General features: G+C 36.3%; 1 protein-coding gene across 1 annotated transcript in view; it reads right to left on the bottom strand.

Annotated features, from left to right (window-relative positions):
• Nucleotides 1–594: 594 nt before the first annotated feature.
• The window catches only part of HCN1 (hyperpolarization activated cyclic nucleotide gated potassium channel 1), a 191,958-nt gene continuing 173,268 nt past the window's right edge, over nt 595–19,284 (bottom strand). Inside the window, exons 6-8 of the mRNA XM_042825847.1 lie at nt 17,967–18,207; nt 3,210–3,374; nt 595–1,391 (exon numbers count right to left, since the gene is read on the bottom strand). Of these exons, the coding sequence (XP_042681781.1) occupies nt 595–1,391; nt 3,210–3,374; nt 17,967–18,207 (1,203 nt within the window). The remainder of the gene's footprint in view (nt 1,392–3,209; nt 3,375–17,966; nt 18,208–19,284) is intronic.

The following is a 19,284-nucleotide window of genomic DNA, read 5'->3' as shown; positions in this document are numbered from 1 at the left end:
GGTGTGAGGCTACAACCTATCCAGAGGAGCGCTAGTGTCTGCCTTAGTTTGTCAATCTAATTCTGAATGGAAAGCGCTAAAATGGGAGACGCGATGGGAAACAACAACTGAACTCTTCACGGGAAATTATTAACAGTAAGTGTGAACAAATGGAATAATGACAGTTTCAGAATACCACTCAGCCAGTGCTACCTAATAGTTAGGTTATTTGTTTTATACTTGTTTGAAGTTTGTTACTATGTTGACATTTTTCCCATGGAAACAAGAAATTTCATGAACAGAGAAATATGTTAGAGTGGTGTTGAAGTTTACACATTAAAAATAAATAATTTTACAGGTGAATTTAGATTTCTTTAATGGTTGCAAGAAAGGAAGGCATGAATTCAAACAAGTTTTCTTAATCTCTTTTTTTGGATATATATATATATATTATATATATATATATATATAAATGTTACATTCGTTATGTAGGGCAAAGCTGTCTAAAGTATTTTTCTCATAGTAGACTGCTGGGGTACATGAGGAAACAGGCTAAAACAGTTCCTGGGACCGCTCTCAGTTTGTCGCAAGTCTGCTTCTCGCAGTCACCAGGGATCATAAGTTTGACGCGAACCGTGGCTTGTCTCCCTCGGGCTCTGTGCTTAAGACTGCAGAAGAATCCCTTGGCAGGGAGGCTGCGGGTGGCACGGCCCCCCGGTTTGGGGGGATGGCTCCCGAGGACATCTGTCGAAAGAGAGAGACCCGCTGCGGGACGGTGGCCCGGCTGGCTGGAGGTGCACTGGCGCCAGGGGCCGGTTGCGGAAGGGAGGCCAGGGACTCCCCCACGGTGGGGTGAGGCCTGGCGATCAGGGTGGAGATCTCGTGAGGCAGGGAGGGCTGCGAGGCAGAGAGGGGCCGCACCTCCCGGCTCAGGTTGGTGTTGTGGAGGGCCTGGGTGCTCTTGTGGACCTCATTCTTGGGTGCAGTGCCTGGTGGCAGCTGGGGCGCCTGAGGCTGCTGCTGCATGAGAGAGAGCTGCGAGGCTGTGGGTGAGGCATACTGGAAAGTTCGGCCGGCCAGGGGGCTCTGTACTGGTGGGCTGCAGACGGCAGTGGTGTAGGAGCAGGGCGAGAGGATAACGGCTTGCTGGGGTGTCTGCGTGCTGGGTGAGGGGGAATGCAGGCTGCCAGCGGTGTAAACAGGAGGGGACTGCGTCCTGACGCGCGACGAGGAGGTGGTGGAGCTGCTGGAGTTCAGCGCAGGCATCTGCTGCAAGCTCACCGGGGCGATGGTCTGTACCATCTCCCTGTCATGCTTGACAATTTGCTTCAGGATCTCGTTCTCCTGGTTGTTGAACACCCCTGTGTTGAGGTCCTTCTGGAACTTCTGCAGGAGGATGGAGTTCTTCTTCCCTGCACAGACAAACAAAATACTTAGCCAGCTTGACATGATGACTTTACACTTTGGTTCCATCCCTGATGGGCACATCAGCACTGTAACTGCCTGTGGCCTTCACTCACAGTCTGCTCTCCCTCACTCTGTTCCAGAACTGCATGCTATAATAACACACCATGTTCAGACACCTAAACTATCCGTGCCCCTTCACTTGCAGTGCATTGCCATTATTAACATTACTGTGAAAATGTAACCACAGTAATCTACTGAACATTGGGATGGAAAAAGTCACTGAGCTCTGCATACCTTTCTGATTGCAAAACTGTCCTAATTTCCACTTAATTGTTACATAAGTTATAAATACATCTGCCTTTTAGTACATTCCCTGGAACTAATTATTAGACATTAGTAATCATTGACCATTAGCATGTATGAAATAATCTTTTCTTACATGTATGAACTAATACGAGTTCACTGCTAATGCAATACCTGCTTACTCAAAGAGCACACTGATCTCCTCTCTTATCCTGATGTTTGTTTGATGCTCTCTCAATTTTCTGTCATCAGATTCAGAGGCATACAACTGCACTGAGTTTTCTCTGTTTTAGAGAAGGCAGTCTGCATTTTATCTTTTGTGCTGTGTAGATTTTGTATTGTAAACATAGCACTTCAGACTGGATTACTGCTACAAGAGCAGACTGCCCTTTTAATACCAACATTACTTAGGCACGTATTACTTAGGAGTTGGACTGCACTTCCAAAGATCGCTTTGGAAGACAAATTGTTAAGTTTGAAAATTCTCAGTAAGATAAATTAATATACTAAGTAATCATAATCCAAAATAATAAAATAGACATCTTCAATATTATAAACATATATGTGCATTTCATTTCTTTACTCCTGCTGTAACACGGATAACACAAGTTTTCATCCAAATCACATTTCAGCTTAGAATAGACAGCATGATGGCAATGCTCTCCAAGTCTTTCTGTATTCCCTTTGAAGAAACTGAAGACTTATATGTATATGGGGAAATTCTCACACTGGAATTTTCTTGTCAAGTGAAGGAAACAACATCAAAAATAGGAAAAAGATATTTTATGAATAGTTGCATTTTAAAATCAGTGTCAGTAAAGACGATCAGAGTGCATTTCTCTCTACCTAAAGCCATACATTTTATCTAACACATCCTACTAGAGAGGTCCAGAATGGCTAGTTGCACAACAGCACACACTTATTTTTATAATCTGCCATATCATTCTGCTTTCCATTTGGATATCCTTGGCCTGCTTTTGTGATTGCAAGCAGATCTGAGCAATGTCAGTGTGCAGTCATCAATGCTAACAGTGCCCATGTTGTGAGGAAAATGAGAGCCCTGCTGCAAAGGATTAGCTCACTTCAATAGACACAGGTTTTGAGAGCAGAGAGAGACTTCAGCTCTTCTCATCATTATAGATGCTATCTCTAAACTATTTATGTAGGAAAATGTCATTTATGTCTCACTAAACTGGATAAACACCTTGAATTGCTGAGGGTAGCAGAAGAAATATATAGGCTTAAGAAGTCATACTAATGATAATTAAACTATTCAAAATAATTCTCACAGAAGCACCAGGGCTCTCTAAAATTCATAGTATATTGTTATTTAAAAGAGAGCTTGCAGAACTACTTTCCTGGACATGTCTTATTTACACATAGAACATCAGAACATTTATTACTGTGTAACAGAAATGACATCTATAACAAAGGTTTAATCTGGATACTTTTTCCTTCAATTTAAGGAAGAAATGCTAGATAGATTTTAAGAATATGAAAGATGGAAAAAACTGTGATACCTATCCTGTCAAGTCTATCAATTGCCACTGTTTCAAAGGCCCTTCTCATCATGGGATACTCTTCCAGAACCTCATTGAAGTTGTCCACTGAGAGGGAATAGAGGCGACAGTACGTGTCTGCTCGTACACTGGCAGTCCGACGGCCCTTGGTCAAGAGGCAAATCTCTGGAGAGAGAAAAATTCATCACACACAGGAAACAAGTTAGTGAATCGTGTTACTTAACAGCTAGGAAGTGACTCAGTGCAAACAAGTACTCAGAGGCAATTTTTCTATTGCTGTTTATGCAAGGTTGCATAGGCAATTTTAAAAGTACTTGATTTTGTCTCTGCTACTGTGTAGAAATAACTGATTTCCTTTAAGAGCTGTGTTTCTCAGCTTAGATTTTATCAGGCTTTTTTTTTTTAAAAAAAAACCAAACAAACAGAAAAACTTCTAGTTGTAAGAAATGATTCATCAGTTGTCAAACAATTTGCAGACTCAGCCTAAATGATTTTATTGATTTATAAAACACATATATTCAGCTAAACACTACTGATTCTTTTAATCATTCAACAGATTTTCTCTACTATTTTAATATGCAATTTTTGAACACAAGAACTAGTTTTTTTCCCCTCCTCATTTTGCTAACAGTTGAACCCCTTTATGATTACATCATTTGATTAGTCTAGTGGGCTTTCTCTTCAGAGTTTCTCCAACAGGAATTCACTATTCTGGAACAGGTGGGACCAAAACCATATGCAGAGTCTTAAAAAAGTTGATTCTTGAATTCACAGGAAAAGAGTTACTGGATAAAGGCAATGTGGAAGGACTGCAACAGAAAAACATAGGGGGAAGAATGAGAGAGATGTATAAATCGATCTCATGGAATGTTCCCAACAGAAGAGCTCAATATTCAGACATTAGTTCTTATATGTTTATAAAGTTGTCAAATTGAAGGTATTAAAGATATCTCTCTTTTAAAATGCATACACTCATTCTTTTCTTTGTCTTCAGCCCTCTTCTCAGTTAAATGTTACATCAGACAAGTTTACAGGGGGTTCACCATTACCTACAGAATCTTTAACACAGGGTAAAACATGATTCAGGTATAAATGTTTTTTTATATTCAGCTAAAACTGAAGCTGTTCTCAGAAGACTTCAAAATTAAAGAGTTTGGAAACTACTGGAAAACTATTTGGTATTTTTTTTTAAAGTACAAAACAAAATTTAAAAGTCATTTGCAAAAAGAAATGTTTTAGTTGATCCAATTTTCATGCTTGGGAATGAGAAAATACTGAAAAAGTCTGTATTCTATCTAGGTTTCCAGGAGGAGGTAGGTTTTCCTACTCAGTTCTGGCACATAATAGCACAGAGTTCATATTTAAATACTGGGAGTGGACTGGGAACCAGTCTCCTAACACACTCTCGTATCTAACACAATTGATCATATTCAGTGAAATGTGGAAATACAAATATTTTTTCCTCAGCAACACCAGTTCTGCAGTGTTCAAATGTGTAAGGTGCCAGTATAATCCCTTCTTTTGATGCATGGCTTTAACAGAATACATTCTTTATTACTATAGGATATAAAGAACCCTGATGGTTTTTGTTCAATGGTTTTTGATACTTTTTGCTGAAGAATTTTCACATGGCACCTAACCCTGAAGGCTTAGGAGCTAAAATGCTTTAATAGTAATGGATAAATCAAAGTACATTAAATTGCATTCAGTACTAGAATAAATTGTAGTTGAATCGCTATGGCTCTGGGGAGAATGTACAGACTAATGAGTACTGTTAGAGTTTCAACCCAATGTCCCTCAAAAGACCTGTTACCCATGAAAAATGACTGTTTACTGTAAAGAGCCAGCCAGGTCACACAGAAGTCAGTTGTTCCTTCTTTCATCCCCCAGCTTATCCTGACCCCTTCTCCTTTGATTGCACCCACTGCATTTTAGTTACAAGAATGAGAAGGACATTTTGCCCAACGGGAGATAGATTCACGCAGTGAATACCCACCCTGTTTCCTAAGATACTTTTTAGGTCTCATACAGAAGATCATAGAAGTTATTGCAATAATTTTTATTTATTTATTGTCCAACTTTCCTTCATCATTTCTCTTATCAAGTAAGAAGACTGGAAGGAATCATTATGTAAATTATACATTTCAGTCTGAAAATCCTGTGTCAAGCCACAACTTCTGGTTTAAGAACATCTCTTTGGAATGCTCTTGATATCAGTAATAAATCTTCTAGTTAGATATTATATGAAAGGATGGGACAGAAAAAATATGAGGAATATCATGGAGTCTGAAAAGGATATTCCTGTCAAATACTTGTGTTCTTTTAGATAAATAAAAATCTTTATATATATGTAAATATACAGAAAATTAAATGTAGACTTGGAGAGAGGAAAAAAGTAATGAATACATCCAGGATATACACATACATACATACATACCCCCACACATACACATATATATGTATATAAAATATAAGTATATCCCATATATATACATATATATATATATATATACACATATATATGAACGAACTGTAGACTTCAAGAGGAAAAAGTAATGAAAATATCCAGGGTATACTTATAGTTTGTCTTAGTGGCATTAAGAACACCATGTGCCCTCACCAATTTTGTTCTCCTTGACATTCAATTGATTTAAATGGACTATGAACAACAAACAATAGCACAGGAGTGTGCAGGAAAACACAAAGGGCACAGGCTATTTTCAGTTTGGACAAACAAGGTTTTTTATTAACATAAAAAGAAAGTGCCTGCAGAATATTAGTGACTAATTTTCCTACCTGTGGTTAGCATGGTGCATTGCCTTCATGCTGACATTTTAAAAGTGTCAAATACTTCTAACTTTCCAAATGTACAAATGTCTTTAATTCCCATTAACAATTATATATTAGGCTACAATGAACCTGTAATTAAACTCTTAATGCAAGATTTACTTTAATTACTTAATCTTTTTTGACAGTTGCTCCCTAGAACAGTTTAAAACAAATGTCAATCATTGTACTAATGGAAAATTACTATTTGAAAACACCAAACAATGCTAAAAACATTCATTTGGTTTTATGGAACATATTGAATAAAAATCATCTAGATTTGTGTGCTGTTTACATCAGATCTGTCCCACAGACCAATACTGCTCTGAAAATAAGATAGGTAAGGACTCAATAAGCATGCATTTTCTGCTGTCAAGACACCTACAGAAAAAAACTGCAATGATCAAATTTTGAAGCTAAGCCAATTCTGAAGATTATAACAGCAACAATAAAAACTCACCAACATTTGTTACACACTTGTATGGCACTATCTCAGTAAGAACACTGTGTTCACTTTTTGAATTCTTCTGTTGCTGTGAGACTCCTAAACTTTTTCTTTTATTCTTTATAGGAGCAAATCACCTCAAGCATTTTTTGTGATGTTGCAACTCTTAGTCTTTGCTGGATAACTACATGGACTAGTTATTCTAATAATGATTTCCTATTTCTGTAGGCAGATGTCAGAAATGTTTTTTTTTGTTTGTTTTGTTTCCCCCCCATGGCACGCAGTACAGCTCATCTGACAGTGTGGCACTTATCCATTAACAGTCATTTCATTTTCTGTAAAAATTATACTCCTGAATTAGTTCAAAAGTTCAGTTAACTACTGAGCTTTCTATGCCTCCTTATGATTTGATTAGAGACTGGAAGTAAACTCCAGAAATTCAAATAACAAGATAAAGTTGCCTTGCCGACAAAATGTGACCACAAACAGAAAAGCCGTGCTGAAAAAGGAAACCGTTATGAATCAAGTAGTCAGCTGGCTCATTACAGGATACTAAGCTAGTCCTATCTCCAAGGAATACATTTCTGACTTGAGAATGGTATACTGTAATATGTAGAAAATGAAATATTACAATGAATTACTATAATATGCACAGTTTTTACAAGGACAGAAATAGCAGAATTAGAGCAAAAGTTCACTTTACTAGGTACAGAAATCAATTTTTCTTGTAGAAACAAAGAGGCTAGTTAACTAGTTGTATAGTCCTTTTCATATAAAAATAAATTAAAAATAATTAGCAATTTCAATGTATGTTGAAATTATATCAGTTTATTAAGAGCTTTCCCCATTTCTAAAGCCATAAAAGATTTCCTATTATCTGTGAGATTCAGCATTACAGGATCTAATGAAGTGTCCTTCCAGCTGAGGACAGCTGACTCTCGCTTCATTTCCTCAGCAGGAAGCTTGTTTCATCATGTAGCAGGCAGATATGTTGCTGTGGAAATAGGTAAGCAGCTATTCAGACCATCTGGCAACTTTCAGCAGCAGAAGAAAGACAGAAAATCAAAGCCATTCAAAAGCTTCGGTCAGTCATTCTAGTTTACTACAGAAAATTCTAGGAGAACAGGACACAGGATTAGAATATTACTTACTTTATAGAGACCAATGTGTTACTAAACTATTAAGGAAAGACATCAGATAAATGACAACTCTTTCCACCCATCCATGCTTTCATACCTTTTTATAGTATGTCTTTTAATTCTTTTTAATTGCTTGGAGTTTACACAGATTTCAAAGCAAGTTTCCCAGAACAGTTATTCTCCCTCTCTAATCTAACTCTTCAAAGAAGTAACTCTTTAGCAAAACACTAAACCAACAGTTCTTGACGTTGACCAGGAATTAGCCAATAGGCACCATTCTTGGCATGTCAGTCAGGTAGGTAATGCAACCTTCAGCCTGGGACATTCTGTATAACAGGTAGCACGAGTGACACCTTTTCTTTAGCAATCAGTTATCTGAATTCCAAACAATTAAAAGAGACTCTTGAGAAATCACATCCTTCAGAAGTAGAGCATTTTCCTAGGTTTTTGTTGGCTTGAGCATTTTTGATATAGAAAACAGGAATGGATGGCTTTAACGTGCACTTCTGTATGCCTGTCACTGTTCTTAAACTCTGGAAGATATCAAATACTTCTTTATTTTCTAGGTTTTTAATGAATTTATCTTTTTCTTTCAATGTCTTACCCTACTGCAAAAAACAAAACAAAAAATCAAAAAGCATATTTTTATTTTAGACACTGGAATTATGAATACTGGGTCTTATGATTATATTTCATATATATTTCAATTACAATGATCATTTTCTTCAAAATAGTGAATAAATGGCGGATTTTATTTCACAATGATTTTGCAAAATAGGTTTCACATAATTGACACTGCTTGGGGAGTTATGAGTGATATCCCCTAAACCCAAGAGTGGATGGAACTGAAAAGGTTCAGGTCATGCTTGGATAAGTACATTCTTCCATTCTCTCCAATATTTGAGAAATCTTGAAATATAGGCAGTGCTAAACAGGAACATTCCTGCAGCAAAAAGCAGAACTTAATGGAGGAAGAAATCTGAGACATTTACTGCCTTCTACAGTCAAATATGTAAGCTGGACAGTCAAAAGAAAAGTGTGCAAAAACCATCCCACTAATCTATTCCCACTTTAGTATAGTAAATACAGAGTTACAGACTGGTTAGTTTGAGCTTTCAGTGTGCAGTTGTCCATAGAGTTGTCAAAAAACATTTTTCTTCAGACAGACAGAATGATTAACCACAGAGAATTCATGAGAAGTTGCTATTTTGAAGCAAGACTAGCCAATTGCAGCTAAGCAACTTCCTTAAAGACTCAGTTCCAGTCTTTCATCGTTTTTTGAGTGCTTTATGTAAATCTAATTTAACTATTTACGATAGATATTACCTTTTACAGGATCATTTTACTAAATAAAAAGATAACAGGCAAGTTTCTTTCACATTTTTATTGCCTGTTTCTAGTCATTTCAAATGCCTGATTGGAAATTTTGCTACAAGCTCTCAGAATGTTCATCATCTAATTTATTTAATTGTTAATTTTTTCTAACAAGGCAAATAAAATAAATTGAAGATGTGCACTGACTAGTAAGGTTGAAATTGTCCACTTATTAAACAGAAAAAGATGGGAAAAAAGAGTGCATTATTATTAATATAATAATTAAAAAAACAGAATTTTAGCTAGATTCATTATCCATACCCTCATGACAAGTTAGGAATGCAATTCTTGCTTGCAAATATTTGTTCCTCCTTGACAGCACCTTCCAATAATCCTCTATCACGAAGATGTCCTAAATGTAACGTCATGTGAGAAAAAGAGAATGAAATAGGTACTGAAGAGAATATTTGTTTCTATGTTTGAAGATGACATAATACTAAGGAGTTATATCAAGGAAAAGTAAGGATTTTAGTCTTCCTGAGATAAATCTGCAGTAGGGAAAAAATGAGGGATATCAGCACTCGCAACACAAGTGGTATTATATTTATCCCTCTCAACCAGAAGGTATCCTTCAGACTCAGTCATTTTTGTCTTCAAAGCTTCCTTGAGATAAGAAGCAGCCTTCAAAACAAATGAGTTAGAAGCAGCTGGAGATGAGCATCCATGACAGAATTTTTGTAACTATTTTCCTCATCTAAGATAGAGATGAATGATTAATTCTGTTTCTGCACTTCTTCCCATTACTCCTTTCCATATCAGTGTCCCATCCAAGTTCTCATTTGCTTAATCTTTGTGTTTATACGTCTAATTTTTCGTTTGGTAAGTGGTTGAACTAGAGAAATTCGATTCTTATTTTCTCCAGTATAATTTCTAATTGGCAAAAAGATGCATTTAGTTCTTTGGAGACAGCACAGGTATCCTGGGGAGAAATTATTCTTTCAAAAAGAATTGCCTAACTTTTTTTGACCCAAACTTTGATAGGGTTTGTAGGCAAGCTTTAAAAAGAAAGTCTTAAAATGTATGAGCAATTTTTTAATTTATTTAAGGTCTGCAACAATCCTGAAAGTATGCCCCTTCCTTTTTTTCTGGATCTAATTTTGTCCTTTCTGTTGTCGATCTACAAGAATGTTAATTCTTCCAACAACTCTTGTTCTGTATCAGTCCACTTCCTTGAATAAGGCTTAATACACTACTTTATAGCAGGTCAGAGAAAACCAGATTGATAATAATTTAAGCAAACTGGCAGAATCTTTAAATTGCTAACTACTGTGGTAAAAGTAAATGTTGATATAGAAAATACATTCTGGGCATATATTCATTTTGAAGGTGGGCTTGAGTGCTGTAAGTCAACCCATCTTAGGCAGTCTCTAATGACTTGTAATTCAAAAAAAAATGATTGATTTTTTTTTAAAAAACTTGATTTTTTAAGTCCTTGTATTTACAGTAAGATAAAAACTGATACACCAATAAGTTTATTTCAATATAATTTGCTTAATATAGATTGGAAGTAAAATTTAAATCTTTCCAGTAACGTTTTAAGTCATTATTACTTTTACATCAAGAAAGACAGCCAAACATACAAGATTGGAATACGATTACCTCTATAAAAAGTGGCATGTCATCTCCCCAGACAGCCATTTTATGTCATATCCTGACCTGTCTTTTTTTTTCTCTCTATGCTTGCAGCAAATAGCTGTGGTTAAGGTTCATGATTAGAGCAAACAGAGGCATCTTACATCTTGCCTATTTGTTCAGCTCAGTCTTTTGAGAAAGCTCAGTATGATAAAAAAACTTGGGATCATTATGCAAAATAGAAATGCAAGCCTCTACTTTGTTTTCAATATTATTTATAACAGAGTATCCACCGAGTCCTATTCTATTTTAGAAAAGTGCTCTTTCTAGCAAGAGGCTAAGATATGCTAGTTATTATCTTGCAAAACCTCCTAATTTTTATGATATTCATTTTATTTTTAATTTGAAATCAAGCAAACAGCAATAAACTCAGATTTCAAGATAATGTGTCTAAATATAGATTTAGGTTTTATACTGCTGGAGTCAAAGTATAAACGTGGCTTTGTTCTACTCATTTTATGCCTTTTGTTTGGAGTCCGATCTTGAAAAAACTCAGTTAATTCCTTATATATTCAGTGCATGGTTCTTGACATATTGGCTTTGACAAACAATTACAGTTGCTAATTAAACTACTATTTTAGCTGAATTTTAGTGGACTATAAAAATGTTGCACTTCTTTTTTTTTATCTGTTTAAATTATTAAACAAACAATCACAGTCATTTTCAAATTAAATATTTAGATGAAATATTTAACCTAAACTCATATATTTAGGTTAAATTATACTGTCCAAAAGTGAAGGTATTTGCAAAATTATCATTTGCTTTATCTGTGTTTGTCACTTCAAATTTTCAGTGTATGCTGATGTGACATTTTGGGTGTGCTGGTTTTCTTGCTTATAAATACTAAATTAGGAATTAGTTAAACTATTCATGAATGTGCAGAATAAGAACTATCATTTGAGTTCAAGCCTATGTTATTTAAATAGTAAAGATTATATAATCATTTTTTTCAATAATGTTATTAAATTTACATCTTATTTATTTCTAAATAACAAAACTAAAATCAAATCTACTTTCTAATAGGATTTCAGAGCAAGTCATTTTTTTCTAACATATTTAAAAAGTCTCTAACATTTTTAAAAACTTCCTTAGACTTTTTAAAATAGTACTACGTCTAAATTGTGAGCAATTCTGCCATCTGCATGGTATTTTTCCATATAAAATACAGTGTCAAAAGAACAACATGATCTTTAGTAGAAGGAGTTTATGCTGTACTGTGAGAAAATTGTATCCTCAAAATGGCAAACTAGTTTGTGCTAAGAACATTCCATTTTTATGACCTCTTTCAAGTAATAGGCTTAGAAAAATGGTCTATATTGTACACCTAAAAATTGTTTTACAAGTGAGTTGGTATGGAGATCTTTAAGCATTTGACTGTGTACTTTCCATTAAGAACATGGCAAGTACATCAGGGAGGCTACTTATGATTAATTATGTATTTTCAATGAGATGCTAGATTGGCATATAAATCCTAAAAGCTGTAATTCACCATTACTTTGAATAACAAGTAGCCATCGTATTATTTTTATGTAGCATTTTTACAAAATGCAGAATTCTATCATATCATATTGTTCAGGTATAAATCACAAGGAGTAAAGCAGTGAGCAGTCAGGCAGTTGAACAGCATTTTCTCTCTCCATATAAAAAAATATAATACTACAAATCCTTAAAAGTTGTCCATTGAAAGGAAGTACCTACAGTGTACCCAGAAAGAAAGAAGTGGCAAAACATAATCTAAAGTGACTCAACATTTCCCATGGTATTATTTTCCACTGCACTGGTCTAAAATATACTGACAATTGCTGTTCTGAAATGGGGAAAAGATCCAAAAATATTAGGTAGGTCGAAATAGTTCTGTCTAATTGGACTTCTAGAAGCTGAAGGAAATACAAAATACAATTTATTAGAATCTAAAGCTTGAAAGGGTAACTACTAAAATGGCACTAAATAACCGCGGCAAAGTAAAACATTTAAAAATATGAAATATTCCGTAAGTGACACTGACAAACCAGTGCTAAGAATAAAAACAGGAAAAAAAAAAAAAAAAAAAGCAATCCCATAAGTTGTCTCCAAATTCTGGGAAGATGGGGATTAAATCAGTTTTATATGTGATTTTGCTAGAGGAACAGTGGTATTTGGAAGTTTCATACAGGTGTCCTTGACTAAATTAAAAAAAGACATTCATTTGTCTCTGATTACAATGCAAGCAGTATCTACATTACGTATGAAACTACACAGAGCAACTCTCATAAATATACCATAAACCAGCACGTATCAAAAATACAGTTTTAGAGAATCATGTATACTTCCTCATCTTTCATATATCTAGAAACTCATAGAAAAACAAAAAAAAAACAAAAAAAAAAACAAAAAAAACTTTTAAAGCAATATGACTTTTCGTTAGTCTACAAAATGTCTTATTGATGACTCTAAGTGGCATGATACCACTGAGATCCTCAATGGGGATAATAAAATAAAAAAGGCAGGGAGAGGGAACCACAAGAGACACATCACCAACTGGGTACATGAATTATTGCACACTAGTCTATTGGAATTAGGAAACTCCATCCAACTACAAACTCCATGGGGGCCCCAGGCTAATATAAATGATAAAAATATATCCTACACATCCTACACACTCAGTTTGGATTCCCCTAGCAAGACTGGCATTCCTTCAGCTTTAACACAATATCTGTTAAAAACAGAAAAATGGAGTTACAATTTCCTGGAACATACGTCTGGGTGGTTGAATGAAGGAAAGCCTGTATAAACACAGGTGGGAAAACAGATGGAAGAGGAAAAACATAGCAGGGACGCAAGGCTTATCTTTTGTCCTTTGAGGTTGCCAGCCCCTTTGCCAATAACTTCAGCAAGGAGAATGGGACCACAGTGAGGAGACAGTGCTCTACCCACTAGCAAGCAAGCAAAAGAAGTAACAGCAGCATTTGGAATATGCTCCAAACAAGCCTCTTTCATTCTGCTGAGGACCACTGTTTGGGTAGTGGTGGATTTATTCACAGTTTTTATTCTTTGTACGCATGTCAGCCCCAGTCTGACACAGCACTGAAACACAAACGAGGTTCAGTATGTGCTTAGGTAGATCAGGACTGCATGCCCAGAGTATCTCCTCAGACTGTATGGAACTGGCAACTGGAGGGGACATCATGAAACCACTCCCACTCATCAGCATGTTTGCAGGGGCAACAGTATGAGTTGAAAAATAGCAGAATGTTCCTTTTTGCCTTTTCTACCCAGGCAGCAGCTTGCATTCCATACCAGACTGCTAGTGAACACCAGCAGACTGGAGCAAGGGATGCACAGAGAAGTGGAGGATCATTACATATCAGGGGAGAAAAGGTTTTATTTCCAGGAGGTAAGGATACTTCACATAGCCAGATCTCAATGTGGCAGTAAAAACAGCCACAACCACAACTGACTGAGCAAAAGGAAGGGAACTGTGCGAAACGAGCTCTTTTATTACAACAGACTTCTCTTTATTCTATTACACTCATGTTTGTTGTTATTAATCATGGCACCTTTGTAAATCGTGTAAATATGATCATTATGGAGTGACCTGTAATATGATTTACTACACCAAAAATCAGAATTCACTTGTATTAGGGGTATTACAGCATCTTATACCAACAGACACTGTTAAAATGTAAATTAAATTTGCATTAGGGTAATTAGATACATTAAAGTATTATTTCTGCTCTATAAAGCCTCAATAAAATGATAATCAATGTTTCTGTATAAATGAATTACTCTTATTTTTGTGCCTGGTTTGTAAGATGTAAAAACATTTATGTGTGTAGTGAGGAAGAAATAAACAATCTGTCCTGTAACTCTTTCTAACACAAAAAGATCTTTGAGCAATTTCTAATACAATCAACTGCTACCAAGACGGAAAAGTTCAGCAGGACTGAAACCTGGCAATTTTCTCCCTACTATTTACTATCAGGATTATAGCACAATGCACTATTGTGTTTGAAATACTGGGTGTTAATAAACAGAAACACAAATATGTACTGAGACAGAAAAAAAAATTCCAGGATGTCTCATAAACCACTGCTGTATTGACTAATATTTTATATTTTCATTATTGCGAACTGTAGATAAATAAAATCATGGGCCAAATGAAAAAAAAAAATTATTTAACAACTGCAACACCTTCAAAATCCAGAGGGACCTGAACAGGCTTTAAAAGTGGGCCCACGTGAACCTGAAGAGGTCCTGCAGGGACAAGTACACGGTGCTTCAGTAGGGTCAGGGCAATCCCAGATATGTTTACAGACTGGGAAAAGAAATCATTGACAGCAGCCTCGTGGAGAAGGACTTGAGGTTCTGTTAGATAAAGAGCTGGACATAAGCCATCAATATGTGCTTGCAGACTAGAAGGCCAGATGTATTCTCACTCATTCTTTTATGCATGCTTTTTGCTTTCCATTAAAGCTGGAGTGGAGGGAAGGGCTGAGGCAGATGTAGGCTACAGAAAAGGATAGTACCAGACATCATTTGCAAATGCATACTAGCACTTGAAGTAGATGCAAAGGACAAAAACTAGCATCCTACATTCTGCAAGGCTAAATAATGCTCCTACATCCAAAATTCAAGATTTTCTTTAAGAACACACGTGGAAGTTAAGAGGTAGAATACTCTCCTGACAGCTGTGTCACCAAACAAGCCAAAATATCTTAGTGGCTAGTATATTTGACTTACTTACATCAGAGAGGAGAAACCAATGAGCACATATGAGATAAAAGGCATACAGTAATAAAGCCCAGATTTAGGATGGGCTCTCTGGAGTCATCACTCTGCACTTCCATCAAAAATCAATGTAAGGCTGAGGTGAAATACAGTCTCATTAATCAATACTAAAACCACAGAATTTTCTACTTGTTACTGTGGCTGTGGATATTCAGACACCTTCTTTTTGAGAAGAATTTCCAAACAAATACTGGTGATACTGCTTTGTTTCATTTTATGTCTTGGCTTTCACACTAACTACTAGTTGTCCTACAACTCCAGGGTGTAAAAAACTTTCTGCTGATAAAATTTTGTCAATACCAAAGTATTTTAAAGATTGATACTCTGATAAATGTTTTCCAAATTTAAGGTGGGACACACTTCATGAGTTTTGTAGGACAGCTTGCCTCTCCAAGGACTCCTCCCAAAATCCCCAGAGCCAGAGTTCTTGGGAAACCCAAGCTCTCATGACCCCATAGCACCTCTGTGTTTTTTATTCAATGGAAAGCATAAATATTTAAACTGATTTATTAGGTCAGATCTGGGGCTATAGAATTAAAGCTGTAAGTTGCAGCTTGTTAAGCAGTATCTTGGTCTCAGATTTTGCATGTCTCCATTGGAGAAAAAGAAAGTGATTAGTCTTGGGATTTGGACAGACATTTGTTACTATTCCCGGGTGAAATATTTTTAATCTTTGTATTGGTCAGGAGGCTCTGCTCAGATTGTGGTGCATTTTTCAGAGAAAATGTATTTCCTTCAGATAGAAGAGTGTATTAGAGGTTTTTTTTCTGCTTTGACAAACCAAGATTTTCACAGTTTTCTGATGGGCATCTTGTTTCCTCTCTTTTCAGCTACAGTCAAATAGGTCTTTCTTTCTGGGAATTCACAATGCTGTATGATATTTTGTTAAAACAGATCTGAATCATGATGTATTGTATCCCAGAGTACATCCTTTTCCAGATTCTTTCTCCCTGTGTGCTCACTCTTCCTTTTCTTGTATCTTCCCTTTCGGCTACAAACAGCAGCCAATATTTTTTTCCCATTTGCCCCAGCAGCTGTTAGGATTCAGATATTTGTCCAGATCTTTGTGCTCCTTGTCTCATCCCAGGAGTGTCTGTATGAACAAAATGTTTTGGTATGCACTATATTAAGTTCTTCAGGTATCCAGATAGTGCAAATAGCTTATTTTTTGACTGCAGTCCTGCTAAGGTACTGGATGAACAGGATGAGCTAAGGAGTCATTTGCACTGCAAGAACAGGCTGACAGTTACATAAAATACTTCCATTTGCAATCTCCTCTGATCCTCTGCTGGTTCAGAGGAGTATTATGACCAGATTCAGCATGCAGGTTCTTGCAAACTCATTTTCATAAACTGGGGCACTGCTAAGCGCAGAGGAAACCACGACCAAGGTTGCTCTGTTTCTTCATCCTCAGCATTTACCTTTTCTCCTTAATCTCCTGTCTTCAGCATTTATGGTTTAAGCCCATGGGATAAGCACAAGACTGCTTTTCTGAAGTGCTTGTACAAATACTGGTACAAATCACCTTGCAAAGGCTACTGCAGAATGACATGACCTGCTGGCCAGATCAGTAGGAGTTGCTTTAGGATATTATTCTAAAACGGGATTAGTTAAGTAACTCCATAGCCCATTTCAAACTCTGAGGCCCACATTACATTTTTAAGCATTCCACTTCTGTACACCAGCTAAATGCTACTGTTTAGGTTCTCAATCTAACATTTTCTGAAAGGCTTTTGACTCAGCTCAGCTCTGGGATGATTCAAGGGATTGAACAGAAAATTAATACAATAACAAACTAACTGATGGTCATAAGCAGCAGTACTACATACAAATGTTCAATCAACATCTAGAAGCCAGCCTTTTCTCTACCTTAAGAAGCAGATACCTATTTCATTGCACAGAGACAACTAAAAGCCACCAGAAAAACAAAATCATACTGATTATTACATGGGAAAAAAAAGAATGCTTTCACTCCAATACAAATATTCAGATGACTTCATCTAAATGAATATCTATTTTTCATTAGGATTACCAAATGAATTTAAGTTGCATTAAAATTTCTCTTTTTTTTTTTTTTTAATTTATTTTTATTAATATACAGCTGTTGAATGGTTATCTACTCAGAGTTCAGTTTCTCAGTTTTTTTTTACTGGAAGGCTAATCAATACTGCATACAAAAAAATTAAGTGAAAAAGCCCTAATAACAGCATGAAATATTCTTGAAGGATGCCAAATATCTCATAATAACAATCGTCTTTAATCCCATCAAATTTTGAGCTCTTGCAGTTATTTTTAACTTTCAGAAGTGCATTTATGACTACAAATTTCTATCCCTTTTTAAAGAGATGCTCTTCATTTAAAATCACTTAGAAAGGTTATTCCCTATCTTGAGTAGCTACATCAGAAGCGTAAGCAGAGTGTGAATGTATTATTCAAAAATATTTTGCATACACTTCCCAGCAATTGGAATTGTCCAGGCAAAAGACATTCATACATCTCTATATGTCTCATATCTTAATATGTTTTATGCTAGTGCTTTCATTTCAAAGGTACAGTTCATTTTTTCCTACTCACCTCCAAAGTAAGAGCCATCTGTCAGCTTCAGCTCTTTGTTGGATTTGGTGATAACACCAGCAACGCCATGCTGAATGAAATACATCTTTTTACCCACAGCACCTTCTCGGATAATATAATCACCAGGTTGGAACACCTCAAAACGCAGTTTGCTTAGCATGGCAGTCACAAAGTTTGGGTCTGCATTAGCAAAAAGAGGCATTGTAGCAACCAGCTTCCGACAATTGAAGTTGACGATCTCCTAAATAGACAAGAAACATTATGGTAATGATGGTCAGCAAATATATACATTATAAATGGCACTGAAAAAAGACTATTTTGATCACACACACAAACATAAATTATGCAGTTATTGGAATTTTCTATTTCTCCTACTGCGCCTCATTTTTAATCTTTTCACTAGCTTTTCATCTCTTTCCAGCGAAGTGATGGGAACAATAAAGCAGTTCTGATTTGTACTAAAAAAGTTGTCTTCTTCCGGTGGGTTTCACATCTTATTTCCCTTGAATTTTAACAGGGAAAAATGGCAGAAAGATAAAGATTAGATAAGAATTACACAGAAAAGTTAACAAGAAGATTAGCTGCTGCAATAACTGTACTAAGTGATAAAGTTATGCAAGTGCAAAGTTTAGCCCTGTGTTTTCCAATGTTGTACCAGTAACGTCATTCTGATTTTAACAACTCTATTGAAAATATAAATGACCACTGTAATTAGCTGCAGGGCTAGCTGAAATCAGTAAAAAAATTTATTTCTCAGAATTTAATTCATCTTATAAACACAGAATTGTGCACTTCAAACAGATCCTTAAATTCAGAAAGCAGTACTGTTTTCCTAAAACTGCTACAGGTCTTAAGGCTGTTTCTCACCAAGAATATTTATCTTTCCAGAGCCAGGCAGTGTCAAAGCCTTTGCTAAAGCCTGGGTAGTCTACATCCACAGCCTTTCCCTCATCCCACTAGGTGGGTGACATGGTCATAGAAGGAGATGAGGTTTATCAGGCAGGATGTGCCCGTCACGAATCCACTCTGGCTGAGCCTGACCCTGTGTTGTTCTACACATGCTGTGTGATCACACTCAAGAAGATCTGCTTCAGTGATCTCCCCAGATATCAAGGGCAGGATGACAGGCCTGTAGATTCTCAGATCCTCCTTCCAATCCTTCTTGTAGATGGGCATCATATTACCAAGCCTCCATTTCTCTGAGACCTCACTGGTTGACTGGGACTTCTGATAATAATGGAAATTAATGCGTCAGTCGCTTCTGCCAGCTCCGTTAGAACTCTCAGGTGGATCCCATCTGGCCCCGTGCACTCATGAC

The sequence above is a fragment of the Centrocercus urophasianus genome, unplaced genomic scaffold, assembly GCF_019232065.1.
Source record: "Centrocercus urophasianus isolate 14NV4802_14NV808 unplaced genomic scaffold, USGS_Curo_1.0 seq_25, whole genome shotgun sequence".
NCBI lineage: Eukaryota > Metazoa > Chordata > Aves > Galliformes > Phasianidae > Centrocercus > Centrocercus urophasianus.
Note: the sequence above shows the minus strand (reverse complement) of the source record. Positions and strands in the feature narration are given on the sequence as shown.